This window comes from Colobus angolensis, unplaced genomic scaffold (assembly GCF_000951035.1).
Source record: "Colobus angolensis palliatus isolate OR3802 unplaced genomic scaffold, Cang.pa_1.0 Scaffold32, whole genome shotgun sequence".
In the NCBI taxonomy this organism is placed as follows: domain Eukaryota; kingdom Metazoa; phylum Chordata; class Mammalia; order Primates; family Cercopithecidae; genus Colobus; species Colobus angolensis.
Window position 1 is genome coordinate 10,816,688 of NW_012116488.1, and position 27,090 is coordinate 10,843,777.

General features: G+C 45.4%; 1 protein-coding gene across 1 annotated transcript in view; it reads left to right on the plus strand.

Moving 5' to 3' along the window:
* The window catches only part of CLMN (calmin (calponin-like, transmembrane)), a 130,257-nt gene extending 103,941 nt beyond the window's left edge, over positions 1-26,316 (plus strand). Inside the window, exons 5-13 of the mRNA XM_011951516.1 lie at positions 3,080-3,172; positions 5,396-5,586; positions 7,910-8,103; positions 9,312-9,394; positions 14,538-16,163; positions 20,673-20,869; positions 22,851-22,911; positions 23,532-23,602; positions 26,111-26,316. Of these exons, the coding sequence (XP_011806906.1) occupies positions 3,080-3,172; positions 5,396-5,586; positions 7,910-8,103; positions 9,312-9,394; positions 14,538-16,163; positions 20,673-20,869; positions 22,851-22,911; positions 23,532-23,602; positions 26,111-26,279 (2,685 nt within the window). The 3' untranslated portion in view covers positions 26,280-26,316. The remainder of the gene's footprint in view (positions 1-3,079; positions 3,173-5,395; positions 5,587-7,909; positions 8,104-9,311; positions 9,395-14,537; positions 16,164-20,672; positions 20,870-22,850; positions 22,912-23,531; positions 23,603-26,110) is intronic.
* The last annotated feature ends 774 nt before the right edge of the window (positions 26,317-27,090 follow it).

A 27,090-nucleotide genomic window follows, 5' to 3' on the forward strand; every position in this document is an offset into this window, starting at 1 on the left:
AACATAGTCCCTGACTCCGTGCCCACCCACTTGGCAGCCATCAGGATTAAAACTCTGATGGACGTTCAGTCGTGGAAAGGCGGAGCAGCTGACTGGCTCTCAGATATTTATAACTTAGTTCACGTTTTCTCCTTCATTCCCTTGAATAAGAGTATGGCAAGCATGTCCGAGTGTAAAACTTTCTCTTGGAACAGAATATGGGAGAAAAAGGGGAAGAGGGAGGCTAAATGAGCCAGGGGGAAAAAAAGTATAAAATTCTCCCTATCTTGATGTAACTTTCTAGACTCTGATGAACTTTTTCTGTGCCTGGAACACTGCTCCACGTTCTTCACACATGGGTAGGGGCGGCTCAGCAGGGAGGACGTTTCATCGCGCCTCAGAGTACAGTTATTATGCCCATGTCAGAGATGGGCTGCCCCACAGGACCAGCTCTGTGACTTGCAAGTTATTCAACTTCTCTAAACCTGCGCTTCCTCATCTCTAAAATGGGCATATTGTGAACACTAAAGGAACTGACCTGTGAAAAGCACTCTCCATTCTCGGGATGGCCGTTATCACTCAGCAGGCCCCTGAGTTATCACCCGACATGTGATGACTAGGTGTGATACCACCTTCTCCCAGCCGAGGAGGGAGAGGGAATATTTCCATAAACCAGTTCCTCAGCTTGTTCTCAGTCTGGCAAAAACAGCTGAGTTAGGAGGAACAAGAGGAGGAAAACATTGTCCCTGAAGCTCTTAACTGAAGTCTGGCTGTTAACTTTTTTATTCACCACGAAAAACAAAATGGCGGCTGGGCACCCAAGCCACGGTCTTTGGAAATATCTGCTCTTTGGGACCTTGTACCGCCTGTAATCACTACCTTCCCTCAGCCCAGTTCTCTGAGGGAACTAGGCACCTCAGGAGGGTTTTGTTCTCTAAATGGCGCTCCCAAGAGCCAGCGGCTCCCTGCTCAGCCCTGCCCTTCCCCTGTTGGGATGGTGCACCATGGTGTTTATGGCATCCCTACGAGGCAGCTCTGTCTCCTCACGTTGAAACCTCAGCTTAGAGGGCCACAGCTGTCACTTGCCATTTGGGCTTCCCCCAGCTGAAAGGGAAGGCGGGGGTGATCAAGCTGACTAGCAGCTTTGGTTGCCCTGGACTGGAATGTGCTCAGTAAAGCCACAGAAACAGAAGGAGCTGTCAGAGCAGAGGCTTAGGAGACGAGCAGGCAAGTTCTCACGGGTGATCCATCATGCAGGACGTGTGCTCGTGATGAATGTGGACACAGTATTGGACCTGAATTTGATCGACGGTGTCATTCACAGTATTGACAGCTTCCTTCCTGGCCTCCGACCTGCCAGTGATGAGCCTGTGTTGTCTGAATTATATTCTTGGCATCTGCCCTCCAAACAGGCTGCAGCTAGGGAACCCAGAACTCTCCCTCGATTAGGCAAGCCCAGGCCTAACTGATTGATGTTGTCAGAAACCCATGACGAACTCAGGATCAGAGACCCATGTCAAACAGGTTAAAAAGCCATGAGGGTAAGAGAGAGAGAAAAGAAATAGAGGAAAAAGAAAAAGGTTTTGTATGAGATGATCTTTTCAGGTTCTCTTTCCCCAGTCTGCCAGGCAGAATTTTGCAGTGTGGACCTGATAGTGTATCTTGACTTTATTTCTCCTCTCTTTCTCCTGAAGAATGACTTTTGCTTTATTAAGGTTGTTAAGAAAGAAGAAAAAAATGTGACAGACACCAGTGTTGCCTGCAAAGCCTTAAATATTTACTCTCTGGCCCTTTTTAGAGAGGTCTGCAGAGCCCCAATCTGTGTCCAGTGCTTAGATTTTGTTTGTGGAATGAACTGATGACTTAGGGCAGTGATCCTCAACCCCGAGCATGCGCTGGAATCACCTGGTGCACTTGTTAAAATGCAGATTTCTGGGCCCACCCATGGAGTTTTTGATTCTGTAGGCATAGGAGAGAATGAGCATTTCTAACACAGGGGTCCCAAGTGATGCAGATGCTGCTGGTCCAGATGCCAGGTTGGCCTCAGGGATTTACCAAGAGCATCATTCTGTGGTCAGAACATAGTTAAATACATCGATAAGACCTTAGCTAAGTGTTTCTGCAAGAGGCACATTTCAACTCATCAGTGGGATATTTTCTAATGGTGCAGAAACCCTGGGCATAAACCTTATCCCAATGTACTATTTCTAATTAGCAGTCAACTCACCCACCCACCGTCCATGATAGCTCATGTCGGTGCTCTGTGTTTGTTCCAAGGACGTGCTAAATCCAGGTGTGGTGGTGTTTGTGTAGCAGACAGACCTACCGGACATTTTCCGTCTCTCTCGGAAAAGAATGACTGAAACCTTACCAGCTGTGTGATGCTGGGCACATTATATTTCACCTCTCTGAAATTCCCTCACCTGAACTGGAGGGACGATAGAAGTACCTACTGATATGGTCTGGCTGTGTCCCCACCCAAATCTCACCTTGAATTGTCGCTCCCATAATTCCCTGGTGTCATGGGAGAGACCTAGTGGGAGGTCATTGAATCAGGGGAACAGGTCTTCCCCATGCTGTTCTCATAATAGTGAATAAGTCTCCTGAGATCTGATGGTTTTATAAAGGGGAGTTCCCCTGCACACGTTCTCTTGCCTGCCGCCATGTGAGATGTGTCTTGCTTCCCTGTCACCCTCCGCCATGAGTGTGAGGCTTCCCCAACTATGTGAGGAGTCCATTAAACCCCTTTCCTTTGATAAATTACTCAGTCTCAGGTAGTATCTTTGCAGCAATGTGAGAACGGACTCATACACCTACATCATAGGTTTATTGTGAGTATAAAATGAGTTAATATTTGTAAGGAGTTTAGAGGCTACACATTGTAAGTGCTATGTATGTGTTAATTAAATACAGTTTTGCATGCTGAGTGTCCTTGAGAATGGCAGGGTAAGTAAGAAAAACAGACTTATGCAAACACACACACACACACAAACACACACACACACACATAGACACAGAGAGAGAGAGAGAGAACCAGAAAATAACATGTGTTATCCTCCCTGGACACCCCCCTTTAAGTTCATAAATTGCTTCCCTCCAGGTAAAACTGGTTAGCATTGATGCAGCAGAAATAGCAGATGGCAACCCTTCTTTGGTTCTTGGGCTGATATGGAACATAATCCTCTTCTTCCAGGTAAGATCATTTCCTTTCCAAAACACACAATCATGATCTTGTGTCTGCTGAGCGCCGCAGAAGAGAGTGGGGCCAGATCGAAGGAGGCAGTGAGGCTTAATTTATGGCAGATTTTATCTTTTCTACTCACTGAAAAAGCACCAGAAGAATCTGGTTGCTACAGTCCCTGTGATTTTAAAAGTCGTATGAGTTCTCTAGAAGAGAATAGCCATCCTCTTGGGACTGGAAGAGTTAAATATTTACTTCAAAAAATAACTTTGTTCTAAAGTGTTGCAAGAACTAGGGAAATACTCCTGACCAAAAATGGAACTTGGTAGAGTTACTTTGCTGAAATCACTCAGTGTTCCTTAGAGATGATTAAAGAGCTTATACTAAAGATGCCTGAGGAAGAAGAATAACAGGCGAGACCTTATTGTTCCGTTCTTTGCAACTTCAGCCTCTAATTGGAAATGCAGATTTTATAGAGGAAGAACTGGATCTGTGATTGGAGTAAGAAGATGACATTTTATTTTTATTTTATTTTTTATTATTAAACTTCAAGTTCTGGGGTACCTGTGCAGAACGTGCAGGTTTGTTACATAGGTATACACGTGCCATGGTGGTTTGCTGCACCCATCAACCCATCAGAAGATAACATTTTAAATTGTGCTGAAGTTCATTTCCCTGTCAGGAGAGAGCTGGTATCTCATTTTCTAGAGCCCACTCGCTTTTGGAATAGAAACTCGTGGTTCACTGTTCGATTACCCTCCCAAGAGTGAAAGTGATCCACCTGGGTATGATTTGCTTGGGATTTTGGCTCAATGCCTGCATTTCAGAGAAGCATGAGCACAAACAAGGTCTGGAGACAGTAGTTCCTGTTCTGGGTGAACCCTGAACTTAAAAAAAAAAAAGATTCACTCTCTCTGAGCCTCAGTTTCTGTGTCTGTGAAATGGGAGCAGTGGTCATAATAGGTGGTGAGCATCCAAAGAAGCCACATGGGCCGGGCACAGTGGCTCACGCCTGTAATCCCAGAACTTCGGGAGGCCATGGCGGCAGGGTCACTTGAAAGCCCAGGAGTTCAACATCAGCCCTGGAAACAGAGCAAGACCCCATCTCTACAAAAAATAAAATTAGCCAGGCTTAGTGGTGTGTGCCTGTAGTCCCAGCTACTTGGAAGGCTGAGTTTGGAGGATTACTTGAGGCTGAGAGTTAAGGCTATAGTGAGACATGATCATGCCACTGCACTCCAGCCTGGGCAACAGAATGAGATCCTGAGATCCTGTCTCAAAAAAAGAAAAAAAAAAAGAAGAAAGAAGAAGCAACAGCCACCATGTGTTATATGTGTGCTTCAATTACTGCTATCTGTTATTAAACTTCCTCAGAGATTCTGGAAACATCCTGAAGATGTCGTAAAAGTCAAGAACTTAAATCCACCGCCCTAGGACTTCATTTTTTTATTTAACAAATGTCTGTTGAGTTTCTCCAAGGTGCCATGTGCTGAAAGTAAAAGGCCCTGCCCTCATGACCCCTCACAGACAAGTCAATCCTATATGGCAGAAGGTGATGCTAGAGCTCCAAGCAGGGGCAGCTAGCTCAGATGGGGGAGTAGAGTAAGGTAAACTTCCTGGAAGAAGTGACACCAGAGCTGGGTTTTGAAGGATGAGTAGGAGTACGCTAGACTTCCTACTCATCCTCCAAACTAAGTTAGACTTAACCTACTGTGTGTGTGAATTGCCTAAGGGTGGTATTGAAACAGATTCTGATTCTAACAGCCCTGGTATAGAGCCTAGGGTTCTGCATATCTTACAGAAGTCCTCATGAGAGGAGTTCACAGATGGAGGGAAGGGACATTGAGGCAACAAGGGCAGGATGAGCAGAGGCAGTAGGACTTGAAAGAGCTCAGTGAGTCTGGGAGTGATGGGCAGTGAGAGGAAAGGGGTGGTCGAGTTGAGTCAGAAAGACCTGATACGAAGTGCTGGCTGGAGCTGGAAAGACTCCAGGAAAAGATAGTCCTCCCTGTATAGTGTAATTACGTGCACCACAAGCCACAAGAAATGGACAGGCAATCGCAAGTACTGCCTGTCCCCTGCCACAGCCATCAGAAAAGGTTTCTCGGCATTCAGAGAACCAATTCTGCATGAGCTGTTCCCTCCAGCCACGGTTCATGTGGCCACCCGCCAGACAAGGGGCTTGCTGAGAGGGTGGGTCTGTTGCTGGAGTCTGAAATGCCATTTTCCTTCCAGATTAAGGAGCTCACAGGCAACCTCAGCAGAAACTCTCCATCTTCCAGCTTGTCCCCTGGCTCAGGGGGCACAGACTCAGACTCATCCTTCCCACCCACACCCACTGCAGAGAGGAGCGTGGCAATATCCGTGAAAGACCAGAGGAAGGCCATCAAAGCCCTGTTGGCGTGGGTGCAGAGGAAAACGAGAAAGTAAGCTGCAGCCCCTCTCCCCACACCACTTCATTTAACTAGCTGCTTTCAGGCAGAAGAAAGGAGAACTAGTATTTATTAAGGTGCCAGTTATGTATGTGCCCATTGCTTCATATAGAATATCAGAACAAGGGGGACAGTCGCGGTGGCTCACACCTGTAATCCTAGCACTTTGGGAGGCTGAGGCAAGTGTATCACCAGGTCAAAAGATCAAGACCATCCTGGCTAACACGGTGAAACCCTGTCTCTACTAAAAATACAAAAAAGTAGCCGGGCGTGGTGATGGGCGCCTGTGTAGTCCCAGCTACTCGGAGGCTGAGGCAGGAGAATGGTGTGAACCCGGGAGGCGGAGCTTGCAGTGAGCTGAGATAGTGCTACTGCACTCCAGTCTGGACAACAGAGCGAGACTGCATCTCAAAAATAAATAAATAAATAAATAAATATCAGAACAGGAAACACTGCATTTTTTTGGTTTTGCAGTACACACAAAATGCAGTTTGCAGAATGTTTGGTTTGCATAAAGCTGATGAGAAGATCTGAATACAGATCAGAGGGACTTTCATCATGTTGTCTCCCAAAATGGGCATATCTCTTGGATTCTAATGACTTGTATGCATTTAAGCTTCAGGGTATCTTCCAGAGACTGTACCTACTTTAAAAATAGTAATAATAAAGGCTGTAACATACTCAAAGTTAGGTCAGATCTTCCAAAATCGAGACGGGAACTGGAGCCAAGTTCCAGCCCTGAGTCACCCCACGCCAGCAGCAGAGTGATTTGAGCAGTTTTGTATCAGGCCTTTTTACCAGTAGCAGGCCCACAGCCCCTGGACCATGGGCACACATGCCAGACCAGTGTAGTGGAAACCTACCCAACTTGGGGCTGCCCCAGCTTCTCAACATACGGACTGGTTGAGATCCTGGTAAATCATTTACTTTTCCAAGCCCCAACTGCAAATGGTATCCTGTCACTCACTGCCTTCCAGGACAATTAGGCGAAATCCATGAAATCCATGAAAGAGCACCTTGCACAGTGCCAGCCCATATTAAGCACGCCACAAATATTGATTCCTTTCTCCCCTCTGTGTGGAAATAAAAGAGGGAAGAGAGGCTGGACCTTTAGAGTTTTGATGGAGAGATCACACGGGGTAGATTGAAACTGACAAATGTGAACCACCATTAAATGTTGTTTACATACAAATCAACCAGAAAAGGGTTCATTGTCAGGGGTTAGGGTAGAAGGAGGGTGTGACTGTAAGGGAGAGGAAGTGTCTTGGGGTGATGGGACAGTTCTGTTTCTCTATTGTGGTGGTTACGTTAATCTGTACACCACCCCCATGAAAATTAACACCTGTGAAAATGTGAAATTCAAATGCAGTCTATAGCTTAATTTATAATTATCTTGGACCAATGTCGGTGTTCTGGTTTGGATAACATACCCTGGTAGCATAAGATGCTGTCCCTGGAGGAAGCTGGGAAAGAATAGGGACTCTCTGTACTGTGTTTGCAGCTTCTTTTGGGTCTTAAATAATTTCTAAATAAAAAGGTGCTTGGGTTTTTTGTTGTTGTTGTTGTTTTAAGAGAGTTCATTGACCATGGTTGAGGGATTGGTGGAGTCACAGGATGGATTCTAAAGGAAATTAGTGCCTGGCAGGATTCTCTCCCCTTTTGTCCTTCACTTTTACTTTTAAAAATTGAGGCAGCCTCCGTTTTACAAAATAGAGTGAAAGCTCTCTGCCCCTCACTTTTATAATGATGCTTTTATTTCTATTACTGTTAATAATAGTAGCTGTCATTTAGTGAGTGGCTTTCTTGGGCTCCCAACGTTGCATATTAGGTTGACCCTATGACATGGCCATTCTTCTGGGGCCAGGCTTGACTTTCCCCACAAAAGCCCCAGCAAGTTCACTGTGTGGAGTTTGAGGCTCAGAGAGCTCGTTGGCTTGCCCAAGGCCATGGCACTAGAAGCACAGGGGACAGCTAAGGTACAAACTTGTGTCTTTCTGGTTCCATTTTTATGGCCCAGCACGTCCTTGTTATGTTTTCAATGTCACTGATACAAGGAATGGTCTATACAGTTGGTCCTTTATGTGTCTGAGAATTGGGGAACCCAGGGTCCTATTTCACCTCTTTGTTCAATGTATACCCTCCTACTCCATTTGGCTGGAAATGGAAATGTGAGTGGTTCAGGGCAGCTCTCCCATGCTCAGGGACCAAGGCAGCTCTGCCCCACTCAGAAACCCATGCAGCTGCTGCATGCTGACCTTGCTCCTTTGAGTCTGTTTCCTAACCAGCAACCTGGCTGCCGCTGCTGTGTTTCCTTCAGGTATGGCGTGGCGGTGCAGGACTTTGCGGGCAGCTGGAGGAGTGGGCTGGCTTTCCTGGCTGTGATTAAAGCCATTGACCCCAGCCTAGTGGACATGAAACAGGCCCTGGAAAATTCCACACGAGAAAATCTAGAGAAGGCCTTCAGCATTGCACAGGATGCCCTGCACATCCCCAGGCTCCTGGAGCCAGAAGGTAGCAGTGATTCTTTCTTTCTTTCTAATAATTTTTTTTACAAATGTACCACTTGCCGTCCCATATAGAAAATCTGGAAAATACAGAAAAATCTATTGAAGATTTTGTCTCCTATATTTCTACCACTCAGATCATATGGATATTTTTCCAATATTTTATATGCCTCTAATTGTATTTTTACATAATTGGTATCATTTACTGTATGTATAATTTTGTGCTTTTTTATTTAACATTATGTCATAAGTATTTTACATACTGCTACAATGTATTATTATATATTTTTATTGGCTGCATAATAGTTCATCTAGTGAGCATAGTAAAATGTACTTAGTGGCCAGGCGTGGTGGCTCACGCATGTAATCCCAGCACTTTGGGAGGCCGAGGTGGGTGGATCACCTGAGGTCAGGAGTTCGAGACCAGCCTGGCCAACATAGTGAAACCCCATCTCTACTAATAATACAAAAACTAGCTGGGCGTGATACCACAGTCTGTAATCCCAGCTACTCAGGAGGCTGAGACAGGAGAATCGCTTGAGCCCAGGAGGCGGAGGTTGCAGTGAGCTGAGATCGTGCCACTGCACTCTGGCCTGGGTGACAGAGCCAGACTGTCTCCGTAAAAAAAAAAAAAAAATGTACTTAGCTCTTTCACTAGGTAGACATTTAGGTTGTTTCTGAAATAGTTCCTTTTATATGTAACAACACCACAGTGAACATCTTAGTAAATAAAGCTCGATGTGTATCCCAGATGATTTCCTTAAGGACCAGGTTTCATTAGCAGAATGACAGAGGAGAAGAGTCCATGCCTGTTTAAATGGTTTGGCTGTCTCTGTGAAGCTGCCTTCCACGTGGGTTAGGCTAATGTAGGACTCCCTGTACCATATGCAGGCTGCCTGGTTCACTGTCCTTGCCCATTGAACCAGCAGTGAGCTGGCTGCTCGCTGTGGAAGGGACTAAAACAGCAAGGAAGAAGGGACAGGATTTGGGGAATAAGAAGCCCTAGATTCTATATCCTTGCTTCTCTGTTCTTCAGCCAGCTGTGAGATTTCAGTCAAGTGATTCACCCTCTTTGAGCCTAAAGTTCCTCAAGTGGCAAATAAAGAGAAAAAACCCTCAATGATCTTTGGGATTCTTCCCCATCAGGCATCCGGGAATACTATTGAAAGCGTGTGTGTTTGTATCTCCTGCTAATTCCTGTGTCTCTCTTGACAGACATCATGGTTGACACACCGGATGAGCAGTCTATCGTGACTTACGTCGCACAGTTTCTAGAACGTTTTCCAGAGTTGGAAGCCGTATGTTTGCTTTTCTTACCTTTAATTCAGACACCATACATTTCCATCTGCTGGCCATCAGACAAAGCAGGGACGTGGGCAGCGTTGCTCTGTATAAGTAGCAGTCAAAATTGCCAGTTGCTCCCAAGTCCCTTGAGCATGGCCTTACCACATTTTAATTTCAGAATGATAGCAGTCCCTCCTCATATGCAGGGGATACAGTTCAAGACCCCCAGTCAATGCTTGAAACCTCGGATAGTACCGAACCCTATATATACCATTATTTCATTTTTTTCCTATACATACGTACCTACGATAAAGTTTAATTAAGAACTTAGGCACAGAAAGAGATTAACAACAACTAATAGTTACATAGAACAATTATAACCATGGGCCAACATCATTACTTTTGCAGTTTGGGGCCATTACGAAGTAAAATAAGGGTTATGTGAACACAAGCCCTTTGATATCATGATGGCTGATCTCTGATCATCCAGACAGCTACTGAGTGAGTGATGGATGGGTAGCATAGACAGCGTGGATACACTAGACAGAGGAACGAGTCAAGTCCCAGGCAGGACAGAGCAGGATGGTGAGATATTGCATCCCACTACTCAGAACAGCACACCATTTGAAACGTAGGAATTGTTTATTTCTGGAATTTTCCATTTAATATTTTCAGACCACAGTTGACCATGGGTGACTGAAACCTCAGGAAAGCAAAACCTCAAATAAGGGTGGAACTATTTATATGTAACATGCGTTAAGTTTCAAAGCACGATGGAAAGTGACGCCTCTCACAAACCTCTTCCCATGACAAACTTTATTAAGATTATAAAAGATGCTTGCTTATAAAATGGATCTGCTTCTTGATTTTTTTAGATGTCAGATGGAACATGTTAGCATCTACCAGATTTTTATCAGTGTTAAAAATCATAAAAGACAATGATCATTGAAAAGCCTGCCTTACTTTGGGAGGCCAAGGCTGGCAGATCATGAGGTCAGGAGATCAAGACCATCCTAGCTAACACGGTGAAACCCTGTCTCTACGGAAAATATAAAAAATTAGCCTGTGGTGGCAGGCGCCTGTAATCCCAGCTACTCGGGAGGCTGAGGCAGGAGAACAGCATGAAACGGAGAGGCAGAGCTTGCAGTGAGCCGAGATCACGCCACTGCACTCCAACCTGGGCAACAGAGCGAGACTCTGTCTCAATAAAAATAAAAGAAAAGCCTGACTTTTTATTTTCAGAATTCCAGATTATACTTGGTGACAGAGTTTTTTTGGGCACAGAATCAGACCTTTTAGAAATTGTCCTGGCCCTGTTGAACTCCCACCCAACCCATGCACAACCACGAGCTGATAATAATGACAGCAATGACAGCCTTTTCTTGAATCCTTTAGTAATTGACTGAACCCTTGCCCCTGGCTTAGGGGACTCAGAAATAAACTAGATGGCTGAGGTCCCTGGCCTTGTGGAGGTTTGCTCTAGTAAAGGAAACAGTTATAAGTCAGCAAAAACATAACTTCGGGTAGTTATGAGTACCAGACAGAAAAACAGAAAGCATAAAGAGTTAAAGGATGCTTGCAGGAGAGGGGAGCTGCTTTTCTAGCTGGCTGCCTTGCCCCTGTGTCTCTGGGCTGCCTGCCATTCCTGCAATCCAGCATGGCTCAGTATCATAATCCTCTTTTATCAACGAAAATAAGCATCTCAAAGAGGCTTAAAGACCTCTCCATAGTCACTCAGCTACCACGCACAGAGCTGGGGTTTGGCCCCTCTGTGTTTCCAAAGTTCAGGCTCTTGATTCCCTTACAACATGCAGCTGAAACTGGGGCTCCGTTTTGTACAGAAGAGCTTCCCAGGATCCTCCATGCCGGGGCTTTCATCCCGGCCCCCACCTGTGTGTGTGTGTTTCCTGCCTGTCCCTGCACCACATATGGACGCCTTACAGGGCGCTTTGGAAGCAGGAATTCCTGGGCTGGACTGCCAGTTCTCCACTTGGAGCTGTGTGACCTCAGGCTGGCAACTTGACCTCTCTGATACACATCTGTATTGAATGTGTATCTATTGAATGTGTGTCATCTGTAAAATGGAACTATGACCCACATTTCAGGGTTATGTGAAGAATAAACAGTTATGTGAAGTACCTAGTACTGTGCCTGGAACAATGGTGGATGTTTAGCAAATAATGGTGACTTGGTCAATGGGTATAAAGTTACAGTTACGTAGGAGGAATCAGTTCTGGTGTTTCTATTGCACAGCAAGATGACTATAGTTAATAATAATGTAACCAGTGACTCACATCTATGATCCCAACATTTTGGGAGGCTGAAGCGGGAGGATTGCTTGAGCCCAGGAGTTAAAGACCAGCCTGGGCAACAAAGCAAGACCCCATCTCTACAAAAAAGAAAGAAAGAATAATACACTGTGTATTTCAAAATGTCTAAAAGAGAAGATTTTAACTGGTTTCATTACGAAGAAATGATAAATATTTGAGGCAATGAATGTATTGAGTTCTCAGATTTGATCATTTTACAACATATACATGTTTTAATATATCACATTATACTCCATAAATATATATAATGACTTTTTGTCAATTAAAAATTTAAACAAAATCAAAAGAAAGGGATCTGGCCCTGCCAATACCTTGATTTTAGTCCATTGAGGCCTGTTTTGGATTTCTGATGTCCAGAACTGTAACATAACACGTTTTTGTTGTTTTAAGCAAAAAAAAAAAAAAAAAAGTAGTGATTATTATTTTGCAATTCAGTTTTCCTGGCTTGTTACTGTATTTTGAAATACTAGGCACTGGGGCTTTCATTGGCCCTGAGCTCTTAATCTGTAGTCAGAGTTTGAAATCAACTAAAGCATATGGTATTTGACTGAGTCAAAGCCACAGCTAAAATTGAGCAAATCTGACACAGATCTCCCCAATGCTGAGGTCAGAAACTGCAGATGGGAAAAGATTGAGCCAGAAATAATATCTGGAGAAAGTCATCCTGGTTCCTAGAACATGGTGCATCATTGCAGAACAGTCTGTTTACATCTACAGGGGAATACAGATGAGAATTCACAGCTTATCCAGGCACGCAGTGAACTTAACAATTCTGCTGAGTTAGTTCATTTCAGTAAACATTTGTTGGGCCCTGACCACGTACCACACATTGTTGCTAGCTTTCTGGCCCAGCAAATGGTTTCTTTTGGTAAATGTGCCATATGCATTTGAAAAGAATGTGTCTTATGCAGTTAAAGAATACTCATGTTCTTTAATACGCTGTTAATATGTTAATATGCTATTCTAATATTCTATGTTTATACTGATTTTTCCTGCTTTCCTGATCAATTAATGTAGGAGAGAAATGTTTAAAAAAAATCTCCAACTATGATTGTGAATGTATTTCTCCTCTTAGTTCTGCCAGTTTTTGTTTTATATATGTTGATGCTATGCTGTTAAGCGCATAGACACAATTTATTGTATCTTCCTGATGACTTGATTGCTTTATTTTTATAAAATTTCCCTCTGTCTTGAAGTGTGCTTTGTCTGATATGAATATAGCCGTAGCAGCTTTCTTACGATTAGTGCTTGTGTGATACTTTTTCCATTTTTTTTCCTTCCAGTGTATGTATACTTACATTTAAAGTATGTCTCTTATAAACAGTATACAGTTGGGTCTTGTATTTATACTTAATCAGTATGTTTTTCACACATTTATATGGGTTTAATCTAGCATCTTGGTTATTGTTTTCCATTGGTCTGATATGTTCTATACTCAATTGTCCTTCCTTCTTAACTTTTTGGGGATTATTCAAGAATTTCTTTTGTGTACATTTATCCGCTTTATTGGTTTTTTAACCACATCACCTTGTTTTATCTTTTTAGTAGCTGTTCTAGTGATTATAATACTCATCTTTAACATACATCCGCTTACCTTAAATTAATATACTACTTCAAGTACAATGCATATTTTACATATTTTTATATATTTTATATATATCACATATATAATTTTACTCACCTCATCTCCATTATTTTTGCTACTATACTGTCATTTACTTCTACATATGTTTTAATCCTCAATACTTCGTTATTTTTGCTCTAAATAGCCAGTAGGCTTTTTAAGAAAACTTTGAAGTAGTCTTTTATATTGACCATGTATTTACCGTTTCCAGTACTGTTCATTCCCTCCTGTAGGGTTTATATCTGAGATTGTGTTCTTTGAGCCTGAATAACTATTTTTTTTTTGTATTGCTTGTAGCATACATTAGTTATTCTAGAGTCTTTGCTTGCGAATTCCAACTCTGGGTCATATATGGATCTATATCTAGTGATTATTTCTTCTCTTGATTGTGGATTTCGTTTTCCTGCCTCTTCATGTCTTGTAATTATTTTATGTCAAACTTGGTATATAAAAGAACGATAGAGGTTAAAGTAGATGTCATTTTTTTCCCTCAGGAAATATAGCACTTTCCCAAACAAGTGCGTAAGATGAGGAGCTGTTGTTTTGATCATATCAGTCAATAGGAGCTGTGTTGCAGTTTTATTTAATTTCTTCTCTCTGGTTTTAAATGATTTGAGACCGAAGTCAGTTCACTCCATCAGTGCATTGGGAGTCAAGTGCTTCTGTACCACAAAGTCATTTTCTGCTTTTCAGCCCTGCCCCCAGCTGGCTCTTACACAGCAAAATTCCCTGTGTGGATGAAGAGAATTGCTTGTGTGTTTGGAGTCCTTCCACATTCACTCTCTCATACCAGTCCACACAAACAATGAAGATTTGGCTGACTTTTCCTTATCTCAGGTGGATTAGCTCTTCTCCAAAGCCATACCCAGACTAGGCAACATGGTCCTCAAGCGTGAAGTGGCTGACAATCTCTGCTCACTTTAGAAGGGATTGTCCTTCTTTAGAGCTTGGTTTATTGAGATTCCTTACATCCACAGCTTTTCAAAAAAATGGTGTTTTATATTTTTTGTTTATCTGATGTTTTCATATTTCCGCAGGAACAACCATTTACATCTTAGAACACTTTGCATTGGTTTGAAGTGGCTTTTTCCATTTTTGTTTGTGTTTTGGGAAAGGTGGATATGGGTTGTACTTAAACCTTCTTCTTATTGATGTTGCTCTGTGTTTTTTTGTTGTTGTTATTCTTTTTTTTTTTTTTTGCAGGAAGATATTTTCGATTCAGATAAAGAAGTTCCTATTGAATCCACTTTTGTTCGCATCAAAGAAACTCCTTCTGAACAGGAGAGCAAAGTCTTCGTTCTGACTGAAAATGGGGAGCGTACCTACACTGTTAACCACGAAACCAGCCACCCACCACCCTCCAAAGTCTTTGTCTGTGACAAGCCCGAGAGCATGAAGGAATTCCGCCTGGATGGTGTTTCCAGCCATGCACTGTCAGACAGCTCCACCGAGTTCACGCACCAGATCATTGACCAGGTCCTGCAAGGGGGCCCAGGTAAGACCAGCGACATCAGTGAGCCATCTCCAGAATCCTCCATTTTATCATCCAGAAAGGAGAGCGGGAGGTCCAACTCTTTGCCAATCAAGAAAACAGTTCACTTTGAGACTGACACCTACAAGGATCCTTCCTGCAGGAAGAACCTGTCCCTTTGCTTTGAAGGGAGCCCAAGAGTGGCAAAGGAATCATTGAGGCAGGATGGACATGTCTTGGCAGTTGAGGTTGCTGCGGAAAAGGAACAGAAACAGGAGTCCTTGAAGATTCCAGAATCCTCCTCTGACAAGGTCCCTGGTGACATTTTTTTGGCGGAGGGCACGATCAATAATTCTCAGTCTTCCTCCTATAATGGCGCTTTAGAGAGTACAGCCCACCACGATGAAGAAAGTCACTCTCTTTCACCCCCAGGAGAAAATACTGTGATGGCCGATTCCTTTGAGATCAAGCTTAACCTGATGACCGTAGAAGCTTTAGAGGAGGGAGACTATTTTGCAGCCATCCCATTAAAAGCCTCAAAATTTAACAGCGACCTAGTAGATTTTGCTTCTACCAGCCAGGCTTTCAACGAAGTTCCTTCACCTCATGAGACAAAACCTGACGAGGATGCTGAGGCTTTTGAGAATCATGCTGAAAAACGAGGTAAAAGGAGTACTAAATCTGCTCACAAAAAGAAAGATTCTCCAGAGCCTGAAGTTAAGACAGACAAACATGAACCTCACCAGGACTCCGGAGAAGAAGCTGAAGGCTGTCCTTCAGCCCCAGAAGAGACGCCAACGGATAAAAAGCCAGAGGTGCATGAAAAGGCCAAGAGAAAGTCCACCCGTCCTCATGATGAGGAAGAAGGAGAAGACGATGACCTCCAGGGTGTGGGCGAGGAATTGTCTTCCAGCCCCCCAAGCAGCCGTGTCAGCTTGGAGACCTTTGGGAGTCACAGCGAAGAAGGCCTGGATTTCAAGCCCTCCCCACCCCTCTCAAAGGTTTCCGTCATTCCCCACGACCTCTTCTATTTCCCACACTATGAGGTTCCCCTAGCTGCAGTTTTGGAGGCTTATGCAGAAGACCCAGAGGATCTAAAAAACGAAGAAATGGATCTCGAAGAGCCAGAGGGCTATATGCCAGACCTGGACTCCAGGGAGGAGGAGGCCGATGGCTCTCAGAGCAGCTCCAGTTCCTCGGTGCCAGGCGAGAGCCTCCCCAGTGCCAGTGACCAGGTGCTGTGTCTCAGCAGGGGTGGTGCGGGTACCACACCAGCCTCGGAACCCGCTCCTCCGGCCCCCCATGAGGACCACCAGCAAAGGGAGACCAAAGAGAATGACCCCATGGACAGCCATCAGGTACTCAACCGTGGAATTTGGGAATCCTGGGTACTGTCTGGGAAACTTGACAGTTCTTGGTCTGAAGCTCAGCTTCTTGCTCCATAAAATAGCGATGAGGGGGCTTCCCTTGGGACTCCCATGGTGCAAAATTCAAAGAGGCACCCACTGTGAGGCTCGGGCAAATGCAGGGTTGGCACCCGAGAGTGAGCACCTCCTGAAATCCTGCACATGGGCACTTCAATGGCTTTCCCCAGCCCTGGCCCTACTCACAGGGATGCTCTGAGGATCAAGTGAGGTCACCTCTGAGGGTCCAGCAGAGGAGGAGCAGAAATGATTTCAAAAGCAGTCATTGTCGCAGGGCAAGGGCTGGAAAACTAACCATTGTGTACTGTTCTCAGTACCTGGGCAGTGGGATCAGAAGAGCGCATCTCCCTTACCCTGTTTACACACCTATTTCTAACACAGAAACCAAAGATTAGTGCCCAACAGGCAAAAGTCCTTTAAAAATCAAGAAAGCTCACCATCACTGATCATTAGAGAAATGCAAATCAAAACCACAATGAGATTCCATCTGACACCAGTAAGAATGGCGATTATGTCAGGAAACAATAGGTGCTGGCGAGGCTGTGGAGAAATAGGAATGCTTTTACACCATTGGTGGGACTGTAAATTAGTTCAACCATTATGGAAGACAGTGTGGTGATTCCTCAGTCTGATTTCAGAACCAGAAATACCATTTGACCCAGCAATCCCATTATGAGGTAGATGCCCAAAGGAATATCAGTCATTCTGCTCTAAAGACATATATGCACACATATGTTTGTTGCAGCACTATTTACAATAGCAAAGACATGGAACCAACCCAAATGCCCATCAATGATAGACTGGATAAAGAAAATGTGTGATACACACACACACACACACACACACACACACACACACACACCATGGAATACTATGCAGCCATAAAAAAGAATGAGTTGATGCCCTTTGCAGGGACATGGATGAAGCCGGAAGGCGTCATTTTCAGCAAACTAACACAGGAACAGAAAATCAAACACTGCATGTTCTCACTCATAAGTGGAAACTGGACAATGAGAACACATGGACACAGGGAGGGGAACAACATACAATGTCGGGGGATGGGAGGCTAGGGGACGGAGAGCATTAGGACAAATACCTAATGCATGTGGGCCTTAAAACCTACATGACGGGTTGATGGGTGCAGCAAACCACCATGACACATGTATATCTATGTAACAAACCTGCACACTCTGCACATGTATCCCAGAACTTAAAGTAAAGTTAAAATTAAAAAATAACAAAAAGGAAAAAAAAGCCAATAAAGGAAGAAACAAACTAACAAAAAATCCTTTAAAACTCAAGGCTGGAGTCAGCCTTCATGACCCCATTGCCCAGGTACTGAGAATAGTGTACTAACCATTGGATACTGCAGCCAAGGGAACCTCATAGTGTGGGAAATAGAAGAGGTTGTGGGGAATGATGGAAGTGTTTGAGAGGGGTGGGGAGGGCTTGAAATCCAGGCCTTCTTCACTGTGACTCCCAAGGGTCTCCAAGTTGACACGGCTGCTTGGGGGGTTGGAAGATAATTACTCCAAGCTTCAGCATCATGCCATGTACCTGTGTAACAAACTTGCACATGTATCCCCCAAATCTAAAATAACAATTGAAAAACAAATACATATATATATATATATGCATATATATATATAAAATATTTTTCTTACACTTTAAGTTCTGGGATACATGTGCAGAACATGCAGGTTTGTTACATAGGTGTATGTGTGCCATGGTGGTTTGCTACATCCATCAACCCATCATCTACATTAGGTATTTCTCCTAATGCTATCCCTCCCCTAGCCCTCCACCCCCACAGTCCCCTGTGTGTGATGTTCTCTCATAACTTAGCACTAACATAGGCATTAGAAAGTTAAAGAAAAAAAATAGTCATCATAGCTAACATCTAGCATGCACTTAGTGAACGCTGACCTGTTCTTCTGCAGTAACTTAGGAGAAACAGAAGAAGCCCTCATGTTTGACTCCAGTTTTGATTTTTTTAAAGGACTTTGCCTCATGGGCACTAATCTTTGGTTTCTGTGGTTTGAAATGGGTATGTAAATAGGATAAGGGGACATGCACTCTTCTGAGCTTGAGCAGCTGGTCACATTCTTATCTGCCACTTGTGTGCCCACTTCATCTGGCCCAGCAGCTCACGAAGGGCCACTGGAGTGATCAGTGAAGGGGGGTGCCTGGGCCTGGCCTGATGGGGAGGCTCCTCCTGCAGATGCCACGTTAGTAAGTGCTTCTCCCTGCTGCAGCACTCAGGGATCCAGCAGGTGAGTCCGAAGCCGCATTGGCCATGCCCTGCTGGATACAGTACACACTGGGCATCCAGGGCAAGACGGCCAGGGAGGAGAAGGGCCTGGACTCAGCCTCTCCAGCCCCTCCATGAGCTCACCTGCTTACTCACCCAACCCCATGGAAAGCGATGCATCTGGCACTGCCGGGAAGATAAAAGAAAGAAGGAAAATCCTGCCTTCAGTGTCTAATGTGGGAGACAGAGTCCCCCGTAACTGTGCTATGAGAGAATGTGGCCTCAGCCATGAGAGATGGGCCCAGCAAAGGGATTCAGGGGTTCAACAGAAGGAGGCTCCCACCCAGATCTAGAAAGGCTGCATGGGGGTTTTGGGGAGCCTAGAACTAGGCTGGGTAGGGAGAGGGTACAGCCCATTTGATGAGGAGCCCAAGGTGAGGTCTGGGAGTCTTGCCTTCTGACAGACAAGGAGAGGGGATGGAGCATTTCTCTGATACCTTCTCTTCCTTTAAAAAAAAAAAAAAAAAAAGAGGCTGGGAGCAGCAGCTCACTCCTGTAATCCCTGTACTTTGGGAGGCCAAAGTGGGTGGATCACCTGAGTTGACGTCAAGAGTTCGAGAGCAGCCTGGCCAACATGGAGAAACCCTGTCTCTACTAAAAATACAAAACTTAGCCAGGCATGGTGGCAGGTGCCTGTAATCCCAGTTACTTGAAAGACTGAGGCAGAAAAATCACTTAAACCCGGGAGGCAGAGGTTGCAGTGAGCCGAGATCACGCCACTGCACTCCAGCCTAGGAGACAAGAGCAAGACTCCATCTCAAAAAAAAAAAGAAAAAAAAAGATATTTTCCTAGCCAAAGGGACTAGAAAATGGCAATTTTTTTATTCTGGTCTCGAAAAAATACATAAGCCCTCTGCTTGTTTCACCTTTCAGAAATGGTGGCATTTGACCATTGACGAGGGCAGCCTGTGAGACTGTCATTTCAGATTGCTAAGCGCAGCTTTTCATTCCTGCATGGAGCTTTGTTCTCCTGGGGCACAATGGCCTGGCCACTCTAATGCTCTTATTCTGACACCTGTTGAACAGGTTCTTCCAGCCCCTGAAAGAATTCTTGAGAGGTGGCTCCAACAATGACCATGCTCCTGCATTTCACTCGGGAGCCTTGCTGACAGGTTTCAGAGTGCCTGGTGCAGACAGAGGTCAAAGAATCTTCATTACCAGATACATGCTAGACATGTTGCACTACCATCCACCTTTGGCCAAAGGCACAGTGAAGATGGCATCCTGAAAACACTACACCTGCCTGTGTGTCTCTCGAAACTGATAGGCCACCTTTGCACCCTTTGGCCTACCTAGCTTCCAGGATTTATTCCTTTGTTTAAATGGATAATGATTATGAAGGATTCAGCCACTGCTCACTGTGAGAGCCCTTCTCTTCCTCTCTCTTCCTTCCTTCCTTCGTTCCTTCCTTCTTTCCTTCCTTTTCTTTCTTTCTTTCTTCCTTTCCTTTCCTCTCTCTCTTTCTTCTCTCCTCTTCTCTATCCTTCTTTCTTTTTCTTCTTTCTTTTTCTTCTCCTTTCTTTCTTCTTCCTCCTCCTTCCTTCTTCTTCTTCGTCCTCCTCCTTCTTTTCTTCTTCCTTCTTCTTCACAGGGTCTCACTCTGTCACCCAGGTTGGAGTGCAGTGGCATGATCTCAGCCCACTGCAACCTCTGCCTCCCAGGCCCAAGCAGTCCTCCCACCTCAGCCTCCCAAGTAGTTGGGACCACAGGCACCACCACACACAACTAATTAGAGACACGATTTATAGGAAATCCTGTGGAATAGTGCGACGTGGTTAATAATTATCATACCCATTTCACCAACAAATAAACTGAGGCTCAAAAAGATAACATCAGTCACTCAGGGTCGCAGAGCTGACTCAGCCAGGATTTGAAATCAGATTGCTGACTCTAGAACCTATATTGTTTTAACTCCATCAATTTGTAGAATTTGAATTCTGTACCAGGTGCGGGAGTTGGGGGGGACTTGTCTCTCGTGCAGGCTGTGCTGCAGGGGATTCATGAGGAGGATCAGGGAACAGGCAGAATTGGAAGGGATGCCCTGGCTGGGCCTGAGCAGAGCACTGCTGGGTGGTGTCACCTACTTTACACTGCAGTATGACATACTGACTTGGATTTGGTTGTTCTTTCAGTCCCAGGAATCCCCAAACCCGGAAAACATAGCAAACCCCCTAGAAGGAAATGTAACGAAAGAATCCATCAGTAGTAAGAAAAAGGAAAAAAGGAAACATGTGGACCACGTAGAAAGTTCACTATTTGTAGCACCTGGAAGTATTGAATCCTCAGATGACCTAGAAGAAGACACTAGCGACCACTGCATTCCTTCCAGGTATTTTATTCCTCTCTTTTCACCCTTAAGGTGGAGCCGGAGAGTTACAGAGTCATTTGCAGTTTCGGATTTGTTGGGGTGGGAGGTGCAGGCATGGGATTGCACAGCAAGGGAAACACAGCTTCGTGTACACTCCTCATTCTCTACACCTGGGTTCCCCCACCCACCCTCACCATTACCAGACCTCATGAGGAGCAAAATGGGAAGGATGGGAAGCTTGCCTTCTCTCCTCACTCTTCAAACCTTTGAGTGGAAGCTGGCAGTGAGTGAGCAGTGAGTGTCTGAACCATAGCTAGGTACTGGGGTGAACGCGGTAGACGTGGAGCCTCTGTTGGCTGCCTTCTGGCCCCCAGACAACTGCAGTTGAACAAACTTCACTTTATAAGCATCTCAAGGACTTCAAGCATATCCACCTTTCCACAAAGGAGATCTTTAACGTCTGGCACGTGGAAGCTGGACGTCTTATTAACCTTATGGCTTCTTCCACAATTCCCGTTCCAAGGAAGTAGGGATGCTTGATCTAGCTTGGGAGAAGTAGGGAGCGGGGAGGATAATGAGATTTAACTGATCTACAGGAATCTCATAGCACACCTCTGCTCTGTCACTCCAGGGCCACCAGATGAGCCAGATTTGTCCCTGGGAAAATGTGTAACTGCTGAAAATCAGAAGACCCTGGTCTCTCCCCATCTCTCATCATCACAATAGTCAGTCAGTGTTTATCAAGCCCTTACTGTGTCCAGGCACTTCACACTCATTTTCTCATTCATTCTCATGTCGCCTGTAGACACACTGGTGGGACTGTGCCTCATATGGCAGACAAAGAAGGTCTGGGGCCAGGTCACTTTCCCAGCTTAGGAGATGGCAGAGCTAGGGAGTCTTGGACTCAGATGTGTGCAACTCCACAGTCCACATTCTTTTTGTGCCCCCTTGTTGCCTGTGATAACATGAGTAACGCAAGCTGCCACAGAAAGTTATTGAGATACGCATTTGGGGAGGGGCAGGGAGAAGCCCATACAGACAGAGCCAGAGGAGTTGCTGGCAGGTGCCTGGCTTTCCACCTCCCTCTGCCTTGCTTCTGTGCCTGGACCTTGGGGAAACAGAGGCAGGCGGAGGAGGGCCAAGGCACAACGGAAGGCTGCTGCCCATTTGGCCTTTGACTTCCAGCGTGCCTGTCCCTGCCCCTGGGTGTGACTGTCTAGCAGTCATCTATGATCTTCACATGTCGCTGGGCTCTGCTGTCAGTGCCGGTGAACGCTTTGCACAAACAGCCCAGGGGATCTGCCCAACTGCTCAGCTTCCCCGGAAGCAGGTTAATGCTCAGAGAATCCTTGAGCAGCCACTATGCAATGGAGTCTGCTAGGCCTGGGGGCTTCAGGGGAGGGAGAAAGAGGTCAGCCACAGGGGTTGAAGGCAGGGCTCCATCCTTCAAGGAAATATGATGTCACCCTCCATTCCGCTAGGACTGGGTGGAACATGAAAAGTGCGAGGCAGGCATTCCCACTTGCACATTGTGGACCTCAGACGCAGGTAGAGAGTCGGGGCAGCCTGGTCTAGGCCCAGGTCTGACTAATGGGGACCTCAGACGCAGGTAGAGAGTCGGGGCAGCCTGGTCTAGGCCCAGGTCTGACTAATTACAGAGAACCTCTGGTGAGTCCCAACACATCGGGATGCTTGGGTTACTTACTGGTCCAAATGCTATGATTTTTAAGCATATGCGGCTTGCTTTCTATTTAAAATCCTGACTTCGTTTTTTCTTGTAGATGAGGGCCCAGTGTGTGTGTCACTAATATCCATCCTATTTGTAAGCACTCTCCAACCCAAGTAGGGGTATTAGATAAAATCTCTCATTTCTGCCCCTGGGTGTGAAGTCGTCGCTCTTGCCCAAATCCATATGTGGAAGCCCCAGGATGGGGGTGACCATACAACTGAGCCATGAAGAGCTCCAGGTGGTACCAACAGAAAACGTGTGTTTGTTTTTCAGGACTAGTCACAGTGACTCCAGCATTTACATTCGACGACATACTAATAGGTCTTCGGAATCGGTTAGTATGTGAATGTCTTCTTTTTCTGCACGGCCCCTGCTAATCAATTCTTTTCCATCCTTCCTCCTCCCCAGCCCAGAGCTTTGAAATTACTGATGTGCAACAGCTATACTTTTGGATAGAAGACAAGCAAATTGAAACCCTGTCATTAAGCACAGTCCAGTCGGATGTCCGGTTTGGGCAATAAGGGATGTAAATAAAGTGATGATTTTAAAGCCCAAAGGCCTCTTTGTTACAAAAACGCATCCCAGACGCCCCGCCTGGACCCCCCCGCACACACACCCAGAAAGATCACATTCAAAGACAGAGGAGCAACATGAGTGGAGGTCCGATGGACACTCTCACGTGCTTAGTACCAGATGTGTTAGAACCTGGAGCAGCACACCCCAATTCGGGTTCCGGGTGGTGGGGATTCTCTTGCTCACAAGGGAGGGGCTTGGGGGAGGAAATAGAGGAATGTATATTGTGTAGTGCTTTGATTTTGGATCTAGGTGCTGATAGTATTGAGAAATGCACGGCATGCTCGGCTTTGTGTGTTTAAAATCGTTTTATTTTCTGTTTCAGAGATTTCATCTTTACTAATTGGGTTGCGGGGGTTTTGTTTATAAATTTCACTGTAGGATCATTTTAGCTATATTCAGTTGAGGAACGCAGCAGATCTGGATGACAGAAGAAACCGAATGTTAACCAGGTTGGTGGCTTTACTTCAGGTTTTGTGGGGCTTGTAATAAAATGTTTTTCCATTCTGCAGCCTGCCTTACGGGGTGGTTCTTCTCCCACTGCTCTGTTGATAGCAGTATTAATAATTTGGGATAATGCAAGGAAATAACTATTCCAGAGAAAATGATGTAAATTGAATATGAGTAGAAAGGAAAAATAGATATTAATTAACACTGATGGGCAGGGCCTGGTTCTGAAAATGAGTCAGTTTAAAGACGGGTCTGGGTTCTGAGCCTGCTGCTTTGTTTAAATGAGTGGTGTACGGTATAGGGTGGTTTAGTGGTATAAGGTCGTTAGCAAAGGGAGGGCCAGGCAGGAGAAGAGGTGGTGGTCTTGTGAGGCTGTATGTCCCCCTCCTCCGCAATGCTGTAGTCCCTGACGCCTGTCTGTTCACTGTCGCCACTGCAGGTACAATACTCAGAAGCTCACTGAGCTGATTTTACAGTTTTATGGCATCAGAGCAGACATGAAGAGGGAAAGCAAACATGCCAGGAAGTCTATGAAAGTATTTCTTGCTGTCGGAGAACTGCTGGCCTAGCCTAATGTTGCTGAATTGCTGGAAACCTGCCCATTTAAAACATAGGGAACCAGAAAAACTTCTCAAACTCTTACAATTCTGAGACATCCCCATTCCTGTTGAAGTCATAGAATTGCTTTATGTTTCTATTTTTAAAAAGTTTTATTTACTCACCACAGATTTGAATTGGCTTGGAAGGATTTAGATTACTGGAATCGGAAGCCTCTGTCTGAATATTACCCAACACCCAAGAGTGTGGTCCTTAGAACCCCATCCCTCTGGCTGCTAAAAAAGAAGCAAGACAGCTCCTTTCCCCTGCCATGAAATGGAAATACTAATTCAAGCTTTCAACTAGGCTGGACATGCTCATAGGAAAATAATCCTTTTTGCTCTTATGAGATAGAGATGTTGAAAATAGAACCTGGCCGGGCACAGTGGCTCAAGCCTGTAATCCCAGCACTTTGGGAGGCCGAGACGGGTGGATCACGAGGTCAGAAGATCGAGACCATCCTGGCTAACACAGTGAAACGCCGTCTCTACTAAAAAAATACAAAAAACTAGCCGGGCGAGGTGGCGGGTGCCTGTAGTCCCAGCTACTCGGGAGGCTGAGGCAGGAGAATGGCGTAAACCCGGGAGGCGGAGCTTGCAGTGAGCTGAGATCCGGCCACTGCACTCCAGCCTGGGCGACAGAGCGAGACTCCGTCTCAAAAAAAAAAAAAAAAGAAAATAGAACCTATAAAGTTGAGAAATGCAGGCATGTTTTCAGTTTTCTACATTGAGCATTTATTACCTTTATAATAAAAAATATGGTTTAGGCTGCATGTGGTGGCTCATGCCTGTAATCCCAGCACTTTGGAGGCAAGGAGGGAGGACTGCTTGAGGCCAGGAGTTTGAGACCAGTCTGGGCAACAGAGAGAAACCCTGTCTCTATAAAAAGTATGTAGTTTAAATTGTTTCTGTGGATAGCTTTTTAAAAAAGACCATCATGTGGGTATTTATCATTCAGTATGTAGATGGCGGCAGATGTTTAATCCCACCCTGCCCCTCACTCCTGCCGTCAGGAGATAGTACTGGGACAAGTGGTTTTAGCCTCTCGTAATCTCCATTACATGGTACGAAACCCCCTAAGAAGCTTACACTGCAGGCTTCTCTACATGCAGCTCCAAGCAGAGGCGCCAGCCCCAGCTCACGGTCCCTACCTCACCCTTTCCTCTGGAAACTCAGGTCTGGGGTTGGTTTCCAGCATCTTCTGTACTTCACTATTATCCACCAGGCAAAACCTTCTGGGCTTCCCTGTTGTCCACCAGGCAAAACCAAAATGGCATTTTAACACTACCGCCTATAAAATAAAAGCAGGAAGGTAAATCTGACTGAAATCAAATCTAGTAACTATTTTAAAGGTAATATTCCAAAGCCAAAACAAAACTGTGGGGAATGGGAGAGGTCTTTGTTTCTTTCTGATAGATGATTTAAAATGATCTACTATCAGGGATGCTTCATCCCTTAGATAACCTATGGGGTCCCCTCTGTTACAAACAGCAGCGAACCATCAGTATCTAACTCCATGCCACTCTCTGAGAGCACTGTGGCATCAAGAAAGGTGTCCCAGGAGACCTGGCCTAGGTGCCAGCTCTGTCGCCAAGTAATCCCGTGGCCTTGGGCAAGTCACTCCACCTGAAAGCCTCAGTGTGTCCATCTGCAGAATGGCGCTGCTAGCTCCTCCCACCTGATGTTATGGAGATGAACAGAGTGTGTGCAAAAGCTCGAGGGACTGTCTTGTTGGCCCAACCCACTGGCTTGGGTCAGCACACACAGTGTGGGGCCTACCTGGACCTGGTGCTGGGGAGCCTTCAGGTCTTCAGGCAGGGAGTGGGGGCCGGGGAGAGACGGGTAGCACTGGGTGGGATCCACTCTCCTGGGAACCTGCTTGGTAACTGCCTTTCCTCTGTGTTCCTTCTGTAGGAAGGCCAGCAGCTCAGGAGGAACCATGTCTCCGGGGAGCCACAGCCCGCAGAGCGACTCTCTGACACAGCTTGTCCAGCAGCCGGATATGATGTATTTTATTCTCTTCCTGTGGCTCCTGGTGTACTGCTTGCTGCTGTTCCCACAACTGGATGTTAACAGACTCTGATACGTGTGTCTGGATAATAAAAAAGACAGGACCCTGACCAGGGGCAGGGTACTTCATTTTATTTTGGGTTCTGGGTGGGGCACTTCTACAGACAGTTGAGGACCTCCGAGGAAACTTAGACCCCCTTTCTCACTATTGTGGGTTTTTTTGTTTTTGTGTTTGTTTTCCCCAGGTTTCCTTTTTTTCCTGGACGACGTGAGCATGCTTTTTTCTTTGGCTGTGTACTCAAAACTCAGGCATGCAGCTGGATCTGTAGGTGGGGCTTTGTCCTTGTGTGCCTTGCTGGGTTGGATAGGAAGCATCATTAGTGATCATTAGCCCGCCTGGATCTTAGCACACCCCACATGCAGGTTCACATCCTAGATGAACTGGGATTCAGATGAAGGGCTGCTTGATGAGAAAGAGGGTGGGCGCCCAGGCAGAGCCCCAGCTGGGAAGAAAGCTGCCACATTTTCCTCCAAGCATGGATGTTTGAGAGAAGGTACTGGGGTCCATGCACCTGTCACAGTCTGGTAACTGGTTGCATTCACTGGGGAAATCTGAGCAGCTGGCTCTGTGCAAGCACATCCGGGAATGGCAGAATCCGGGGAGCAAGGTGAAAGCTGTGTTGAGAGCCACAGTGTGCTCTTTTTCACCCTGGTTTGTTGTTGTTGTTGTTGTTGTTTTGTTTGTTTGTTTGTTTGAGGGGACATGCATTTGAAATTCAGTTTTCCATTGATTGGATTGAGATAAAGCCATGATTTTCAAACCAGATCCTCAAGGCCCAGCAGGGCCCTGTAAAAGCCATGAGGAGTGGCTGGGCTGGAATCAG